This window comes from Neolamprologus multifasciatus, chromosome 3, assembly GCF_963576455.1.
Source record: "Neolamprologus multifasciatus chromosome 3, fNeoMul1.2, whole genome shotgun sequence".
Lineage (NCBI taxonomy): Eukaryota > Metazoa > Chordata > Actinopteri > Cichliformes > Cichlidae > Neolamprologus > Neolamprologus multifasciatus.
The window spans coordinates 719,058-734,726 of NC_140441.1; the positions used below are offsets into that span (position 1 = coordinate 719,058).

At 45.3% G+C, this 15,669-nt stretch overlaps 1 protein-coding gene across 1 annotated transcript in view; it reads right to left on the reverse strand.

The window, feature by feature from the left end:
• LOC146520935 (alpha-2-macroglobulin-like) overlaps window positions 1-15,669 on the reverse strand; it is a 34,325-nt gene that overhangs the window by 408 nt on the left and 18,248 nt on the right. Inside the window, exons 19-34 of the mRNA XM_085154230.1 lie at window positions 14,826-15,051; window positions 14,208-14,334; window positions 12,672-12,793; window positions 12,535-12,586; window positions 12,226-12,309; window positions 10,212-10,388; window positions 9,888-9,963; window positions 8,825-8,981; window positions 8,201-8,275; window positions 4,510-4,672; window positions 4,252-4,439; window positions 3,556-3,768; window positions 484-608; window positions 293-383; window positions 138-206; window positions 1-57 (exon numbers count right to left, since the gene is read on the reverse strand). The exon at window positions 1-57 is cut by the window's left edge and continues 49 nt beyond it. Coding sequence (XP_085010356.1) covers window positions 1-57; window positions 138-206; window positions 293-383; window positions 484-608; window positions 3,556-3,768; window positions 4,252-4,439; window positions 4,510-4,672; window positions 8,201-8,275; window positions 8,825-8,981; window positions 9,888-9,963; window positions 10,212-10,388; window positions 12,226-12,309; window positions 12,535-12,586; window positions 12,672-12,793; window positions 14,208-14,334; window positions 14,826-15,051 — 2,002 coding nt within the window. The remainder of the gene's footprint in view (window positions 58-137; window positions 207-292; window positions 384-483; window positions 609-3,555; window positions 3,769-4,251; window positions 4,440-4,509; window positions 4,673-8,200; window positions 8,276-8,824; window positions 8,982-9,887; window positions 9,964-10,211; window positions 10,389-12,225; window positions 12,310-12,534; window positions 12,587-12,671; window positions 12,794-14,207; window positions 14,335-14,825; window positions 15,052-15,669) is intronic.

Consider the following 15,669-nt stretch of genomic DNA (forward strand, 5'->3'; position numbering starts at 1 on the left):
CACTGGGAGCTCCTGGATGATCTCTAAGCTGTGGTTGATGGGTGTGTCCTTTGATAACTGGACGAGACAGAAACAATCGCAGACACAGTTTGTACCAAAGATCATCATCTGCTGTCCCCACGGCGACTTTCACTTACCTCCTCTAAGTACACCAGAACATGATCCTCCTTTTGCTCAACACGACTCACCAGGAGGCCACGTTTGAGCTGTGAGGAGACGACATCATTTTATTATTATCATCACAATTATCACATGAGATGCACGTGTTGGTAGGATCTGTCTAATTACTCACACTCTTCAAAGACTCGGGGTCTGGGGAAAATCCAGAGAGCATTTTGATGTCCAGGATCACCATGTTTGTAGTTTTCTCCTTTCCACTGTACCTGTGTTTGAACAGTGTGATTATACTGACCTGTGTGCACAGTTTCATCTACCAGCAGTTCCTCCACACTGGTAAAGAGCACTCCTCTGTCACATACTTACAGTGATTGTATTTGCACAGTGAATTTGGGTCGAGCAGATTCACTTGTGGTGTTGACCTCTAGTTGGGCGTTCACACTGAGAGTGGTGACATCAGCAGGTGTTGGGATGTTGTAGGTGGCAGAAATCTGGGAAACACACTCGGGTCACGTGTGGAACAGAACTAATCACACCTCAATGCACCCTGCTGTCACTCTTCTACACCATGACACATATTAGCACACATCCTTTTATAGTCATACCTATATGTCTATATTCATCTTAATATCAGTATCTCTGTTATATCTACACTCTTTTTATACGAGTGCTTGATGTTTGTTGTATATTTGCTGCAATGACAACTCAGTTTCCCTCTGGGATAAATAGTTTCCCTGATTCAGATATTAATTTAGTTTAAAATAGCATTGTCCTCTTTACAGTTATTACTGCCAGGTCTAATGTCTTTATCCATCCATCCATCCATCCATCTTCATCCGCTTTATCCGAGGCCGGGTCGTGGGGGCAGCAGCCTAAGCAAAGAGGCCCAGACCTCCCTCTCCCCAGCCACCTCCTCCAGCTTATCCGGGGGAACACCAAGACGTTCCCAGGCCAGCCGAGAGATATAATCTCTCCAGCGTGTCCTGGGTCTGCCCCGGGGCCTCCTCCCGGTGGGACATGCCTGGAACACCTCACCCAGGAGGTGCCCAGGAGGCATCCTTGTCAGATGCCCAAACCACCTCAGCTGGCTCCTTTCGATGTGGAGCAGCAGCGGCTCTACTCTGAGCCCCTCCCGGATGGCCGAACTTCTCACCCTATCTCTAAGGGAGAGGCCAGCCACCCTTCAGAGGAAGCTCATTTCCGCTGCTTGTATCCGCGATCTCGTTCTTTCGGTCACTACCCACAGCTCGTGGCCATAGGTGAGGGTAGGGACGTAGATCGACCGGTAAATTGAGAGCTTCGCTTTTACACTCAGCTCCCTCTTCACCACGATGGACCGGTGCAGCGTCTGCATTACTGCAGCTGCCGCCCCAATCCGTCTGTCGATCTCCGGCTCCCTTCTCCCATCACTCGTGAACAAGACCCCGAGATACTTGAACTCCTCCACTTGGGGCAGGAACTCATCCCCGACCCGGAGTGGGCACTCCACCCTTTTCCGGCTGAGAACCATGGCCTCAGATTTGGAGGTGCTGATCCTCATTCCCGCTGCTTCACACTCGGCTGCGAACCGCTCCAGTGCGAGCTGGAGGCCCTCACCCGATGAAGCCAACAGAACCACATCATCCGCAAAAATCAGAGATGAGATTCTGAGGCCACCAAAGTGATAGCCCTCCGCCACTTGGCTGTGCCTAGAAATCCTGTCCATAAAAATTATGAATAGAACCAGTGACAAAGGGCAGCCCTGGCGGAGCCCATCACCCACCGGGAACGAGTCCGACTTATTGCCGGCAATGCGAACCAAGCTCTTGCAACGGTTGTATAGTGATCGAATGGCCCGTAGCAATGGGCCAGACACCCCATCCTCCTGCAACACCTCCCACAGGACACCCCGAGGGACACGGTCGAATGCCTTCTCCAAGTCCACAAAACACATGTAGACTGGTTGGGCAAACTCCCATGCACCCTCAAGTATCCTCGAGAGGATGAAGAGCTGGTCCAGTGTTCTGCGGTCTGCCAATCCACGGGTACTGCCCCTGATCTCCACGCAACATTGCAGAGGCGTGTCAACCAGGACAGCCCTACAACGTCCAGAGCCTTCAGGAACTCGGGGCTGACCTCATCAACACCAGGGGCTGTGCCACCAAGGAGTTGTTTAACTGCCTCAGTGACCTCGCCCCCGGAAATTGGCGGGTCATTCCCCTCATCCCCAGACTCTGCTTCCTCCTCGGAAGACGCGTCAGTGGGATTAAGGAGGCCCTCGAAGTATTCCTTCCACCGCCTGACAATTTTCTCAGTCGACGTCAGCAGCGCTCCGCCAGCACTATACACAGTGCAGGTAGAGCACCGCTTTCCCCTCCTGAGACGCCTGATGGTTTGCCAGAATCTCTTCGAGGCAGTCCGAAAGTCTTTTTCCATGGCCTCTCCGAACTCCTCCCACACCCGAGTTTTTGCTTCAGCCACTGCCCGAGCCGCATTCCGCTTGGCCTGTCGGTGCCTGTCGGCTGCCTCCGGAGTTCCGCAGGCTAACCAAGCCCGATAGGACTCCTTCTTCAGCCTGGTGGCTCCCTTCACCTCTGGTGTCCACCATTTGGTTCGGGGATTACCACCATGGCAGGCACCAACCACCTTGCGGCCACAGCTCAATGCAGCAGTTTCGGCAATGGAGACGCTGAACATGGTCCATTCGGACTCAATGTCCCCCGCCTCCCTCTGAATGCTGTTGAAGCTCTGCCGGAGATGTGCGTTGAAGATCTCGCGGACTGGGGCCTCTGCTAGTCGTTCCCAGCACACCCTCACTACGCGTTTAGGTGCACCAGGTCTGTCCAGTGTCCTCGCCCGCCACCTGATCCAACTCACCACCAGGTGGTGATCAGTTGACAGCTCAGCCCCTCTCTTTACCCGAGTGTCCAGAACATATGGTCGCAGGTCTGGTGATACGATTACAAAATCGATCATCGACCTACGGCCTAGAGCGTCCTGGTGCCACGTGCACTTATGGACACTCTTATGTTCGAACAAGGTGTTCGTTATGGCCAAACTGTGATTTGCACAGAAGTCCAATAACAAAGCACCGCTCGGGTTCAGATCAGGGAGGCCATTCCTCCCAATCACGCCCCTCCAGGTCTCGCTGTCGTTACCCGCGTGAGCATTGAAGTCTCCCAGCAGGACAACAGAGTCTCCAGGTGGAGCACCTTCCAGCACCCCCCCCCCCCCCCCCCCCCAGGGACTCTAAGAAGGCTGGGTACTCCGAACTGCCACTCGGCGCATAAGCGCAGATGACTTTCATACACTTTATTGTGTATGAAAATACATGTGCAAGATGAGCTTCATTACATGTGAAAATGCTAATGCTCTCTAAAGTTGTATAAGTAAAAAGAAAAAGAAGAAACCCTTTCTCTGACATCAACCAGGAGCTGGTCACATGATGCTGTCACTGACCTGCACTGAAGCACATGCAGTGCCCTTCACCTCCAGGCTGTATTTTCCTGACACGTCCTGCAGCGCCTCCTCCTGGTAGAGCAGTTTGTTGCTCTGATTTACATCAAACGTCAGCTGACTGCTGGGAGCCTGAACTGTCACTGTGCTCCAACCTTCAGGACTGAACGCCAGAGCGGAGTAGAGAGCCAGAGCCTGAAGAGCCACCACCGTGTCCTACAGGATGGATTCATTGTGGTTAACACACACAGCATATGTCTCCATATTTCATGGGCTTAAGTGGAATAGACATTAAGTTAAAACTGCCTTTGAGACCCTCTCACAAAAGAGATCCTTAATCTCAAGTTTTCCAAAGTTCACTTCCTGGTTAAATAAACAGGTTAAAATATCTTTAACTGAGAATTATCAAAGTATAGAAATTACAGGTATAAACTCGCAGGTGATCTGTTATTTACAGGCTGTTACGTGTAGTTGGTGTCTGAGGTAACATTGCTATTCTGTAAAAACAATGAATTTTTAGACAAAACTTAAATGTCATATTCTAACTAAAGAATAAAAACTTGCCTGGCTAAAACAAATCTGTTTTACATATCTGATAGAAAACTGAAAGCTTCAGTATTATTTCTTCTGTCCCTGATTTTGTCTAAGACTGTATACTAACTCAAAGATGAGCTTCATGCTGTTCGGGTGGTGTCGTACCTGAGTGGAGGAGAAGCCTCCGTAATAGTTCTGCTGCCCAGTCAGCCACCTGATAATACCAGAGGCATATCCCAGATCCTCAGCAGTCGGGGAGGCGCTGAGTTTGGCCAACAGCACATAAGAACTGATCTCCACTGACAGGGAGGCTGATGTTTCTGCTGCTGTCTGAGACCAGTAGAGGAAACCTCCTACAAACACAATAACAGTCACAGTGATGCTAATAAAGCCTGAATGATGTCCTGCTAAAGGATGACTCACCTTCCCTCACTGCAACTGTGTCTAAGTGCTGCAGAAGGTGAGCTCGGGTCTCCACGTCTCCTGCCAGAGTGAACACATAGGCCAGCAGAGCTGTAGTGTAGGTGTTGCTCAGGTCACTGAGAGACTCCTTGAGACAAGCCAGGCTCTTGTTCATCACAGGATCCTTTAAACCATCACAACAAAGAACTTTAATGGACAAACAGAAATCTTCTTTCATTAAACCCAGTGTGAGAAGAATAGGAGGCAGAGTTCCTGATTCAGTCACTCAAAACATCAGCGTGATAACAGAAAACACAGCAATTAGAGGAAAGTACAGATCAAGCAAAGAGTGGAGCAATCTTCTAGTAGTATTTACAATATAAAGAACATATTGAAAAAACACTGTACAGGTTGGGTGGTGATACAAGTCCTTGCTGGTGAGAGTTCAGGTATGTGGATGACACCTGGGTGAAAATCAAATCTCAGGACGTTCCACAATTCACGGATCACATTAACTTGGTAGACCGACACATCAAATTCACCAGGGAGGATATGAAAAGTGTCAGGTTAGCCTTCTTAGACTGTGAGATTTCCATCAGTAATGGGGGACATTTAAAAGCTGGCGTGTACCGTAAACCTAAGCTCCAGCCGATCCAGGAGAGGACAACTGCTGCCTAAGTGAAAACCTGTAGTGATCCTGTACGTGTCAGAAGTATCAGAACAGCTGAGGCACATTTTTTTCTAAACACTGTGTCTCTGTGGCTTTTAAACCCCAAAACACGCTGCGCCAAAAATTGGTCCACCCCGACACAAACAGAGTAACATAGTGTACACTGTTAAGTGCAGGAGGATTGTCAGGATTTATACATCGGGGAAATCGAACAACCTCTGGCTAAGAGGACGGCACAACACAGAAGAGCCACCTCGTCAGGCCAGGACTCTGCAGTCTATTCACACCTACAGGCCAGTGGACACTCTTTCAATGATGAGGATGTAACATCCTGGACAGGGAGGAATGCTGGTTTGAGGGCGGAGTCAAGGAGGCCATTTACGTGAAAAGGGAAAGACCATCTCTGAATCAAGGAGGGGGCCTAAGGGTACATCTGTCACCATCTTACATGCTGTGATTGCAGCCATTCCCCAACTCTCTGTGAATGGTACTCATGGTCATTGATCAGTGGTCTTTGATCAGTGGGTTTTGGTCGGTGGTTGTTGATCAATGGTCATGAGAATTTGCATAATTACGATTAAGGAACTGACCTCCCAGCCCATTGTTCCTTCAGTGAGCTGGTTTCAGTCATTATGCAAATGTACTGTTTATAAGATTGAAACCTGCAGTCAGCTGAGACTGAAGACGTCACTTGGATGAGTGACGAAACGTTTCTCCCACTGAAAACGTCCAGATGAACAGAATCAACTTTTTGGGGTATATGTAATATATATATTAGATTGTATATTATATTGTTGGTTTATACACTTTTGTGTATGTATGTATATATGCATACCAGCTCGGACGTCGCCCGGATCAACTACTGGAACAAGAAGGCATTGGTGGGCAAGAGATGAAAATAGGGCGTTGTTGGAATGCTACTATGCAAGTAACCCTGGCGGAAGGGGTTACATGAAGAGGATGAGGGACCTATGGAATCTTCGATACCCAACATCCACATTGACGGCGAAACAACTAATAGCTCAGTGTTCCAACATTCGAAAGAAGGGTATTGCTCTCACAGCTAAAGATTGACGAGGTGCAACACAAATGCTACGGACGACAGGTCAGGGGAGAGATGTCATCACCTCCACCCGAGATTTGTACCAAGCCCCAAGTGCTATAGTGCGAGAGGAACTGACCTGAAAGATAGGATCATGGCAACACTTGAAACCTGGATCTCCCGTAGCTGGTTACCAAGATGTGAAGATCTGCTAGATGATGTAAATGCGATACCTACAGCCACGATTATCGAGACTAACAAGCTGATCTACAGTACAGCAGTAGTGATCAGAGAGATGCTTGGCTACAGGTTGAACAGCCACAAGAAGGAGACTAGAGGCTAAGATCAAGGAGGGAGGTTAGCCAACTATCGGAGCTGCAGAAAGGTTTGACAAAGACGGTGCCCAAGAAGAAGTATAGCAAGCTGTCCATGGAAACTGCCAAGCAACGACTAACAGCCTTGGCCTGCACCTTGCCATACACTAGTATGGCTCACGTCTACTGGTGGAAGAAGCTGACTGGCAGCACAAATGAACCAGCTGTTAGGTGACGAGAGACACCCAGAATGGCTAACCGTAGGCCAGACAGTCCTGAAGGAATCGGTCCCATTGGTCCCATCCAACTACTGACCAATAACCTGCCTCAATAACACATGGAAGCTCCTGTCAGGCATCATAGCAGCTAAGATGAACAGACACATGTTCCTGTGCCCCACTCATTGGCAAGAATACCAGAGGTGCAAAACACCAGCTACTGGTAACAATCAGCCGAGACTGCCTGGATTGATTACAAGAGGGTCTATGACTTAATGCCCCACAGCTGGATCCTGGAATGCCTAGACCTGTACAACCTCAACATGACTCTAAGAGCCTTCATCAAGAACTCAATGGGGATGTGGCATACAACACTAGAGGCCAACTTCAAGCCCATAGCACAATCACCATTTACCAAGGAGATGCTCTGTCCCTACGGATACTAACTACAGAATGAAGCAGTTGTCAGCCATCTCCTGTACATGGATGACTAAGTGCAGGAGATGTATGCCAAGAGTGAACGAGACATCGATTCACTGATCCACACCACCAGGATATACAGCAACAACATTGGAATATCGTTCGGACTGGAGAAATGTAGCCGGATGACAATAAAGAGAGGGAAGGTAGTCAGAACTGAGGGGATTGAACTACTAGAAGGCAACATGGCAGACATAGAGGACAGTTACAAGTACCTGGGGATCCAAGAGGCAAATAGGAACCCCAAAGAGGCTGCTGGGAAAGCTGCTACCACCAAGTACCTGCAGAGGGTCAGGCAAATCCTGAGGAGTCAGCTGAATGTTAGGACAGGATCCGGCCTATAGAAACTTACGCCCTGCCCATCATCAGGTACCCTGCTGGGATAATAAGCTGGCAAAAGGAGGAGATAGAAGCCACTGACATCAAGACAAGAAAGTTCCTGACCATGCATGGAGGGTTTCACCCCAAGTCCAGCATGCTAAATGGAAGGAAGGAGGCCAGGGTCTGGTGAGTGTCAGCACCAAATTCCAAGATGAAACAACGATTATCCACGAGTACGAGGAAGATGGTCCCAACTGACAGCGTGCTCAGTGAATACCTCAGGCAGCAGAAACCCAAGAAAGAGGAGGAAGGCGAGGAACCATCATGGAAGGACAGGCCCCTGCACGGTATGTACCACCGGCAGATAGAGGAAGTAGATGATACCGAAAAATCCTACCAGTGGCTGGACAAAGCTGGACTGAAAGACAGCACAGAGGCACTAATCATGGCAGCACAAGAATAAGCTCTGAGTACAAGATCCATAGAGGCTGGGGTCTATCACAGCAGGCCAGACCCCAGGTGCAGGCTGTGTAAAGATGCCCCTGAGACAATCCAGCACATAACAGCAGGGTGCTAGACTGCTTGTTAAACCTAACTCCATGGCTCAGCAGCACAAACTCTACTCCTTTTTTTGTTGAATACCTTGATATTCTTTGAGTCTACTCACATGTTGGGATGTATTCATTTCCAAGAAGGCAGCAGTAACGTACGCACTGAGAGTCACTTCATCAGATACACCACCCTGTCAACAGAAGACATCATAGACACTTTATCATCGATGCACCAACATTCAGGGATATGAAGTCATGAAAATGATTTTTAGCTGCATGTGGTTTTAGTATCATGAATGTCTTGATGCATGTTCAAACATCCAGCTAAAGAGATGAACAGGAAGTTTTGTTCATCTGGACATTGTATTTCCAGTGAGATGGATGTTTCTTCACCTCGGGTTTCCCCAACCTTATAAACAGTTTGTTTTGGTTTGATTCCCAGCTGCTCCAGCCTGCATGCCAAATATTTGTGGGCAAGATACTAATCCCAAGTTGGTCTCTAGTGCATACTTTGTATTTTGTATAAATATGTGTGAATGCTAGATAGAAGGCAGTGCTGGTGTGAATGGAACAAGATGAAGGGAAATTAGTTCTTAAATAAAATAATAGAATATACTGGTGTGAGCTGTTACAGTATTTAGTACAGTGTTTTCCATGTATGCATGACATTATTAATAAAATTTGTTAAATCCAGACTGGAGGCTGTTTCCACAGTCTAACAGCGAAGAACTGCAGGTTACCTTCATTCTGTTGTTGAAGAGTTTCCCAGACTTTTCAAAACAGCCATTTTCTTGTTGTTTATGTTGCAGCCAGGTCTTAGACTCTTCGATCTTTCTGGGATCAATAAAGACGAAAGACTGAGCTTTGGCAAAACTTCTTACCACAAACGCAGTCAGCCTGACAGAAAGAAAACAACACTTACACGTCTTACAATGATGGAAATGTTTGGCTGTGAGGTCACATTAGGAGAAAGAAATACTGATCATTTTGAAAATAAAGTTGAAATTTCAAGATTAAATTTGAAAATGTATTTTGAGACAAAAGCAGAAATGTGGATATCACAGTTATTTCAGGACAAACTGCCACAGTTGCTTTACCCTCTGAATTAGTGAAATCGTACTTCAGACTCAGTTTTAGTAACAAGGAAGGAACTGATGTCACTTATAAACACAGCGTGGCAGTAAGTATAAGTACACTGAAAAGCAGAAAGTGGTGCAGAAAGCTGCATGTGGTTAGATTTGTATAAAAGGAAATGGCTGCTAATGTACAGATGCAAGGATACCGATGGTTCCACGCTCGTGGAATAAAGAGGATCTATGCTGTATCACAAGACGACTGATTTATTTCACTACATCTACACAAGGCCTTTTATACAGGGTATAGCAGTCGTTTGAAACAACAACTGTAATCATTTCAACTGTTTTCTTAGATTTGAATTTGACTTTTTTTTACAAAACAGTATTAAGACTTTATTATTGAAATACTATTTACACTTTTTTTAAAGTAGAATTACAACTTTAATCTTTAAAATTCGACTTTATTCTAATAATGATCAATAACATTTTTTATGCGGCTCTAATACTCCTTCCTACCTACTAAATTACACACTGTTAACCAAAAGGTATTGTTAATGTTAGCTTAGTCAAAGGATTAAATGGAGAATTATTTTAAGTATTAGAGGTAGACATGTTTATGTTATTAATGGGTAGTCAAACTTCAAGAAACGTCTTCTGTTTGGTGGGATATTTAAAAACCAGTGTAACCTCTCTGGTTTATGACATGTTTGATCAGTGATGTTCTCACCAAGTGTTTCCTGGTCCTGTTCCAAATGTGGTGTAAGCACCGTCAGCACTTTTGTAGTTGAGCTGTCTTTGGTATCCTGTAACAACAGAGACATTGATCGAGACATTGTTGCTATGGTGATGATTGGACTCCATTTGTTTATGGATCTGCATGTGTACATCGAGATTTGGGAAATTCAATGACTCTTGCTGACAGATGAGGAAAATGACACATTTGACCAAAAGCTGTGGCTAATGTTCTGCCTCCTGTCGGCTTGTTTCTTGAACCGTGTGTGTTGAAGTGATTACAATGATTTCCTTCTTAGAGGAAACAATAAAAACTTGCCACTGGTGAGGAAGTTAGTAGCTTTTTCCATGATGGCTGCGGTGAGCTGCTGTGTGCCTTTCAGGTAGTGGAGGATGTAGATGTTGGGGGCCAGGAGAGCCATGTTCTGCTCCCCACATCCATACGGCATCTGCAGCAATCCATCCAGGTTCTTCAGAGCCCGGCCGAGGATGTCACCTGATCAAAAACACTGATTCACTAAAACTAACAGAACTAGCCTAAAACAACTTTGTATTATTGGGCAGAGATAACCTGAATACTTCAATATGCAATTTTAAATGATGATTTCATTTGCTGAGTGAAAAAACATCCAAACTGAAAATCGTAGATTGACTGTGATTAACCAAATATTTCTGGGAAGACTGAGTTTCATTTCACCAACAGGACCCAGACCTGATTAAGGCCAGACCTGCTGGATCAAGAAATCACTCAAGTACAATCTGTTTGACAAAGGGAAGAAGGCTAAAAGACGTCAAAAAGAAACACGTCATTGCCATGACCAAAAGAAATTCAAAAATAGGCGAGAAGTCTTGAGATCTATCAGTTTGGACAGGGTTAAAAAACAATTTCTACAGCTTTGGAGCGCCAGTGCACCATGTTGGAACCCATTATCCACAAACTGAGAAAACTAGAAAAGATGTGGCTGAAATTACCCCATCGCACATCGACGACTCACCGAAAAAGTCAAATGAATCCCAACAACACCCAGAACTGAAGGCCTTGCCTTCCTCTGCAAAGGTCAGAGTTTACGATTCAACAATACAAAGGAGACGGGGCAAAAACAGCATTCATGGACAAAACCACTGCTGACCAAAAAGAACACAAAAGCTTATCTCACATTTGTCCAAAAAACATCTCCATGCTCCACAAGATATTTGGGAGAATATTATATGGACTGAAGAGAAAAAGTTTTGAGTTTTGTTGCATTTGGCTTAAAAGTGACGCATCATTTCATAGAAAGAACATCATACCAACATGGTGGTAGCAGTGTGATGCTCTGGGGCTGTCTGCGGCTCAGCTGCAAGGGAGGGGTGGGGCATTGGGTTCAGGTGGTTAGCGACGGAGGAGTCTGGTTAAGGCATGAAAACTCGCTCTGTCTCTTTCTTTCGCTCGCCCGCTTTCCGCCACTACTAAAAATGCCGTTCTCCCTAAATAACCAAGTGTCACATGTTGCCATATCATTTTTTTGATGGGCTGACATGGTAAACTCTAACACCAACAGGGAAGGGGTGTTTTTTATTTTATTTTTTAACGCACAAGCAGCGAGTGTTTGCTAGCGCTGTCTGTAGAAAACGCCGTTTTTACCGTCCTTCCTGCTGTAAACACCACTGTTTTGTAAAGAAGAAAACATTATGTGTATTTTTTATCATAACTCTGGTTTTACGTGGTCCATCGACACAATTCAAAAACTGGTATATAGTTTGAAGTCCGTTACTTTCGACCAACAAAACAACCTGAAGAGCCGGTTGGGAGCCGAAAGAGCCGGTTCTCCAAAAAGAGGCAGAAATCCCATCACTATATTGTAGCGGTGTCATCTTAAATTGGTCATGTGATTTTGACGTGTCGGTGCATCCGTCGACCCCAGAGGGTTAAGATGGAAAATGATCCAGAATGCGAGAAAGTGGCTGAGTCAAAATCTGGACTTAAATCCTACTGACATGATTCTGCGTGACCAGAACGATTGCGCTGGAAAACCCTCTGGTGTGACTGGGCCAAAGCTCCTCTACAGCGTTTCAGAAAACACTTATGACAAAAGCTAGACTGCAGTTCTTCCTGCAAAGAAAGGCACAAACAGCCTTTTTGGGGTCCATTTATTTTTCACACAAGGCCAGGAAGATGTGGGTCTATTTATAAATGAAATCATCTTTTAAAAGCTGAATACGGTTTTTACTTTTACTTGAACGTGATGTCTCTTATTTTCTGTTGCTTTAGTAATTTGCCTTTTTAACAAAGCTTTAACCTGCCATATTTTTATTTGGCTGAACCAAAATTGAGATGAAATCATGAGGTTTACCCAGGACTGATACAGAAGTGCGGGCAGATCCTTCAATCATATTCTCAGGCAGATGTATCTCTGCTTCCTCCGTCAGCGGGCTTCCTGTGTACAGACACAACAAACGTCCAATCAGGAAGTCACGACTACAACAGAGTTACTGTTCAAAGTCACCAGGTGGCCTGATCTTCAGCACATATGGTTACATTCTGTGAAAGTAAAAGATGAATATTTGGCACATTTTATGTACACAGTGCACTCCACTGCTAACTTTGAGCATTTAGGTCATTTCTTTATTTAAACTTTGTGACTGATGGAAATCATACTGACCTTTTGGACAAAGAAGCCAGTTGTACGTCTTTGTCATCTCAGTTCCCTCAGCCTGAGGAAAAGTATCTTTAAAATGAGTAACAATTTAAATTTTATGAGTAAAAATGTTTTTCTCATCTTGTATTTATGACACTGACCTTCACTATGAGAGATTTGGTGACCACGTCAATGCGACCTCTGTCTGGTACGCTCACAACCTCATTATCGCATGACACATGGGACGCTACGGCCTCAGCAGACACAGTCACATTCACAGCCCCTAAAAGCAGCAGCACAGGTCACCTTCTTTATCTCTCCATTAAAATAAAGGTTCCTGAGGTTATTTTACAGATTTTGTAGAAACTAGAAGGAAATGTGTTGGGACAAAAGGAGGCAGTTAACTGTGATCACACTAGATCTAAATCTAGATCTCTAGATGTAATGTTGGTTCTAAATCGAAGGTAAGATCAATTATAATTGAAATTTTACTGCATCAGGCATGAAAAACAGGAGCTGAAAAAAACAGTCCAAAATGATGTCAGGGTTGCTGCTGAGTCCTGCTGGAGGCCAAAGTACTGCAAGTCATAAGGTCTAATTAAGATTAAGAAGAAATCATTTGCATAATAATGGATTGGATTTATATAGCGCTTTTCAAGGCACTCAAAGCGCTTTACAATGCCACTATTCATTCACTCTCGCATTCACACACTGGTGGAAGCAAGCTATGGTTGTAGCCACAGCTGCCCTGGGGCAGACTGACAGAAGCGAGGCTGCCATATTGCGCCATCGGCCCCTCTGGCCAACACCAGTAGGCGGTAGGGTAAAGTGTCTTGCCCAAGGACACAACGACCAGGACAGAGAGCCCGGGGATCGTATCGGCGACCTTCCGGTTACAGATACCTTCCTTCTCTCACCCCAACCGGTCGCAGCAGATGGCCGCCCCTCCCTGAGCCTGGTTCTGCCGGAGGTTTCTTCCTGTTAAAAGGGAGTTTTTCCTTCCCACTGTCGCCAAAGTGCTGCTCATAGGGGGTCATATGATTGTTGGGCTTTTCTCAGTATCTATGAAGCGCCTTGAGGCGACATTTGTTGTGATTTGGCGCTATATAAATAAAATTGAATTGAATTGAATTGAATTCTAATGATATGTCCAAGGGAAGCATGCATAATGAATTGAAAGGAAGGTTTCAAAATGACTTATCGTTGGCTAAGACAGCTGCATTAAGTAAAGCATGAGGATGGAGGCAGCTGCTACCCTCAGACTGGAGGTATAGACGTTCTGCCCCACTCCCTACAACCCCCACGTTTAGCCTTCCAAACACAGGGGTTATATTCTTGCTTTACCTCGATTTGCAGCTGGATTTGACTGTCTACATGTCCTAGCTCTACACTGCACACTCACTGTGGTCTAATGCACACACAGCTTTCTAAATTCCATGAATATAGCTTATTGGGTCTCAGATTCTCTCATTTCATTATGATAACTTATATTTCAGCAGTATTTCTCACAGAGTGTTTTTATAATTGCTCTTTAATGTGTTAATCTCCATTTATTCTATTTAGCCATCTTATGTGGATTCTTTTTAAGTCACTTCCTGAGAGTTCACTTCCTGCTTCTTGGTCCTGCACTTGGGTCGTACTCAGCCTGCCACACAGCGGTTTCCTGGCAGTGTGGAGGACCAAAGCCTGATCCTCACCTAAGGCTGTTGGGATCATGGTCCACCTGAGGGTCTTGCGCTCGTTGGCACACAAACAGGAAGTGTACAGATCACCAGAGAGAGGCGTGAGGGTGTAATCTGAGGACGGCCCAGGAGTGACAGTAACCTGTACGAGGAACACAGACATGGCTACATTTAAACCTGAGTTCAAATGTGAACACATTTTTTAAGCATCTAAACAAATGCACAAGTTTGATGTTATGAACTCATGATCAAAGTAGACCTTCATTTTACTTGGATACTTTAATCAGGCCCTTCCTAATCGTTTCCCTCCATCTGTTTTCTTACAGCCTCCACACTAAACTCTGTTCTACAAGGTGCATGAGCGCACAAAGAAAGCTAGACGAGGGTTGGTAGTGTAAAGACATGTGATTGGGCAATCTGGTGTCTGTGCTTGCAGGTGAGCTTGTAGTTGTTGGTGAGCAGGGGCCTTTCAAGAACGGCCTGCATCCTGCATGGTTATATTGCCAAAGAAAAAATATTTTCTATTGTATTTTAATAACTATGATATAAAAGTTGCTTAGAAAGTCATGTTTTAAGTGTGGTTTTCCTTGGCTATGAACAGAAATGCATCTCAACACTTTAATCATTCATTACCATGATGCAGCTGGTCAGGTAGTTAAAGACAGTCGCCCTCAGTTCAAAGTGCTCCCCCCGGATGATGGAGTAGGGCATGGTGAGTTCAAGGAAGAAAGGTTGGAAGACTTTCATTTCTTTACGAGGAGCCAAACCAAAACCCTGAGAGGACAAACAGAAAGCCTCCGTCTCCCAGGTGGTGATGGTGTCTGGGACAGTCAGGGACACGCCCCTTTTCCCATCGTCTCTGAAGCAGCAGATACACACAAACACATTCTGTAACATAATCAAACATGTTTTTATGTCTGTAAATTACTTGTATAACAGTGTAGTTACATCCTGCAGTGTGAATTACTTGTTTATGTTGCATTGACAAAGTAAAAGAGCTCCACGCTGCTGATGACAGTGAAATAATATTGTCAATAGACAATTGTACTTATTAGTCAGTATAATCTTTTAATAATATAAGTTTACATATGGTAGTGATAGGATGTGCGATCCTTAATAGTCTGCAAAAGCTTTGCGTGCATTCCAGAGTGCTCTGGCATTCACCCCCACATCCTAGGAGCATGGGAGAGGTCGTACCTGCTCTTATTGTTTTACGGTAGGATAAACGTAGCTATGTCAGTTTTAGTCTAAGTGCCCTTTTTTACATGTAGATGAACTGTTGGATTTTCGTTTAAGTTTATGGGGTCACACTCTGACACACACACATACATATACACCTCTACATTCCAATGTAAGGAACAAACACCCACTGATGTATAAATAAAGACCAGGGCAGTCTCAGAGCTGCGAGTCTCTGAGCCCTCGCTCTCTCGTGCGAGCGCTGTGATGACTGCCCTTGCTAGCAAGAAAACTTGTG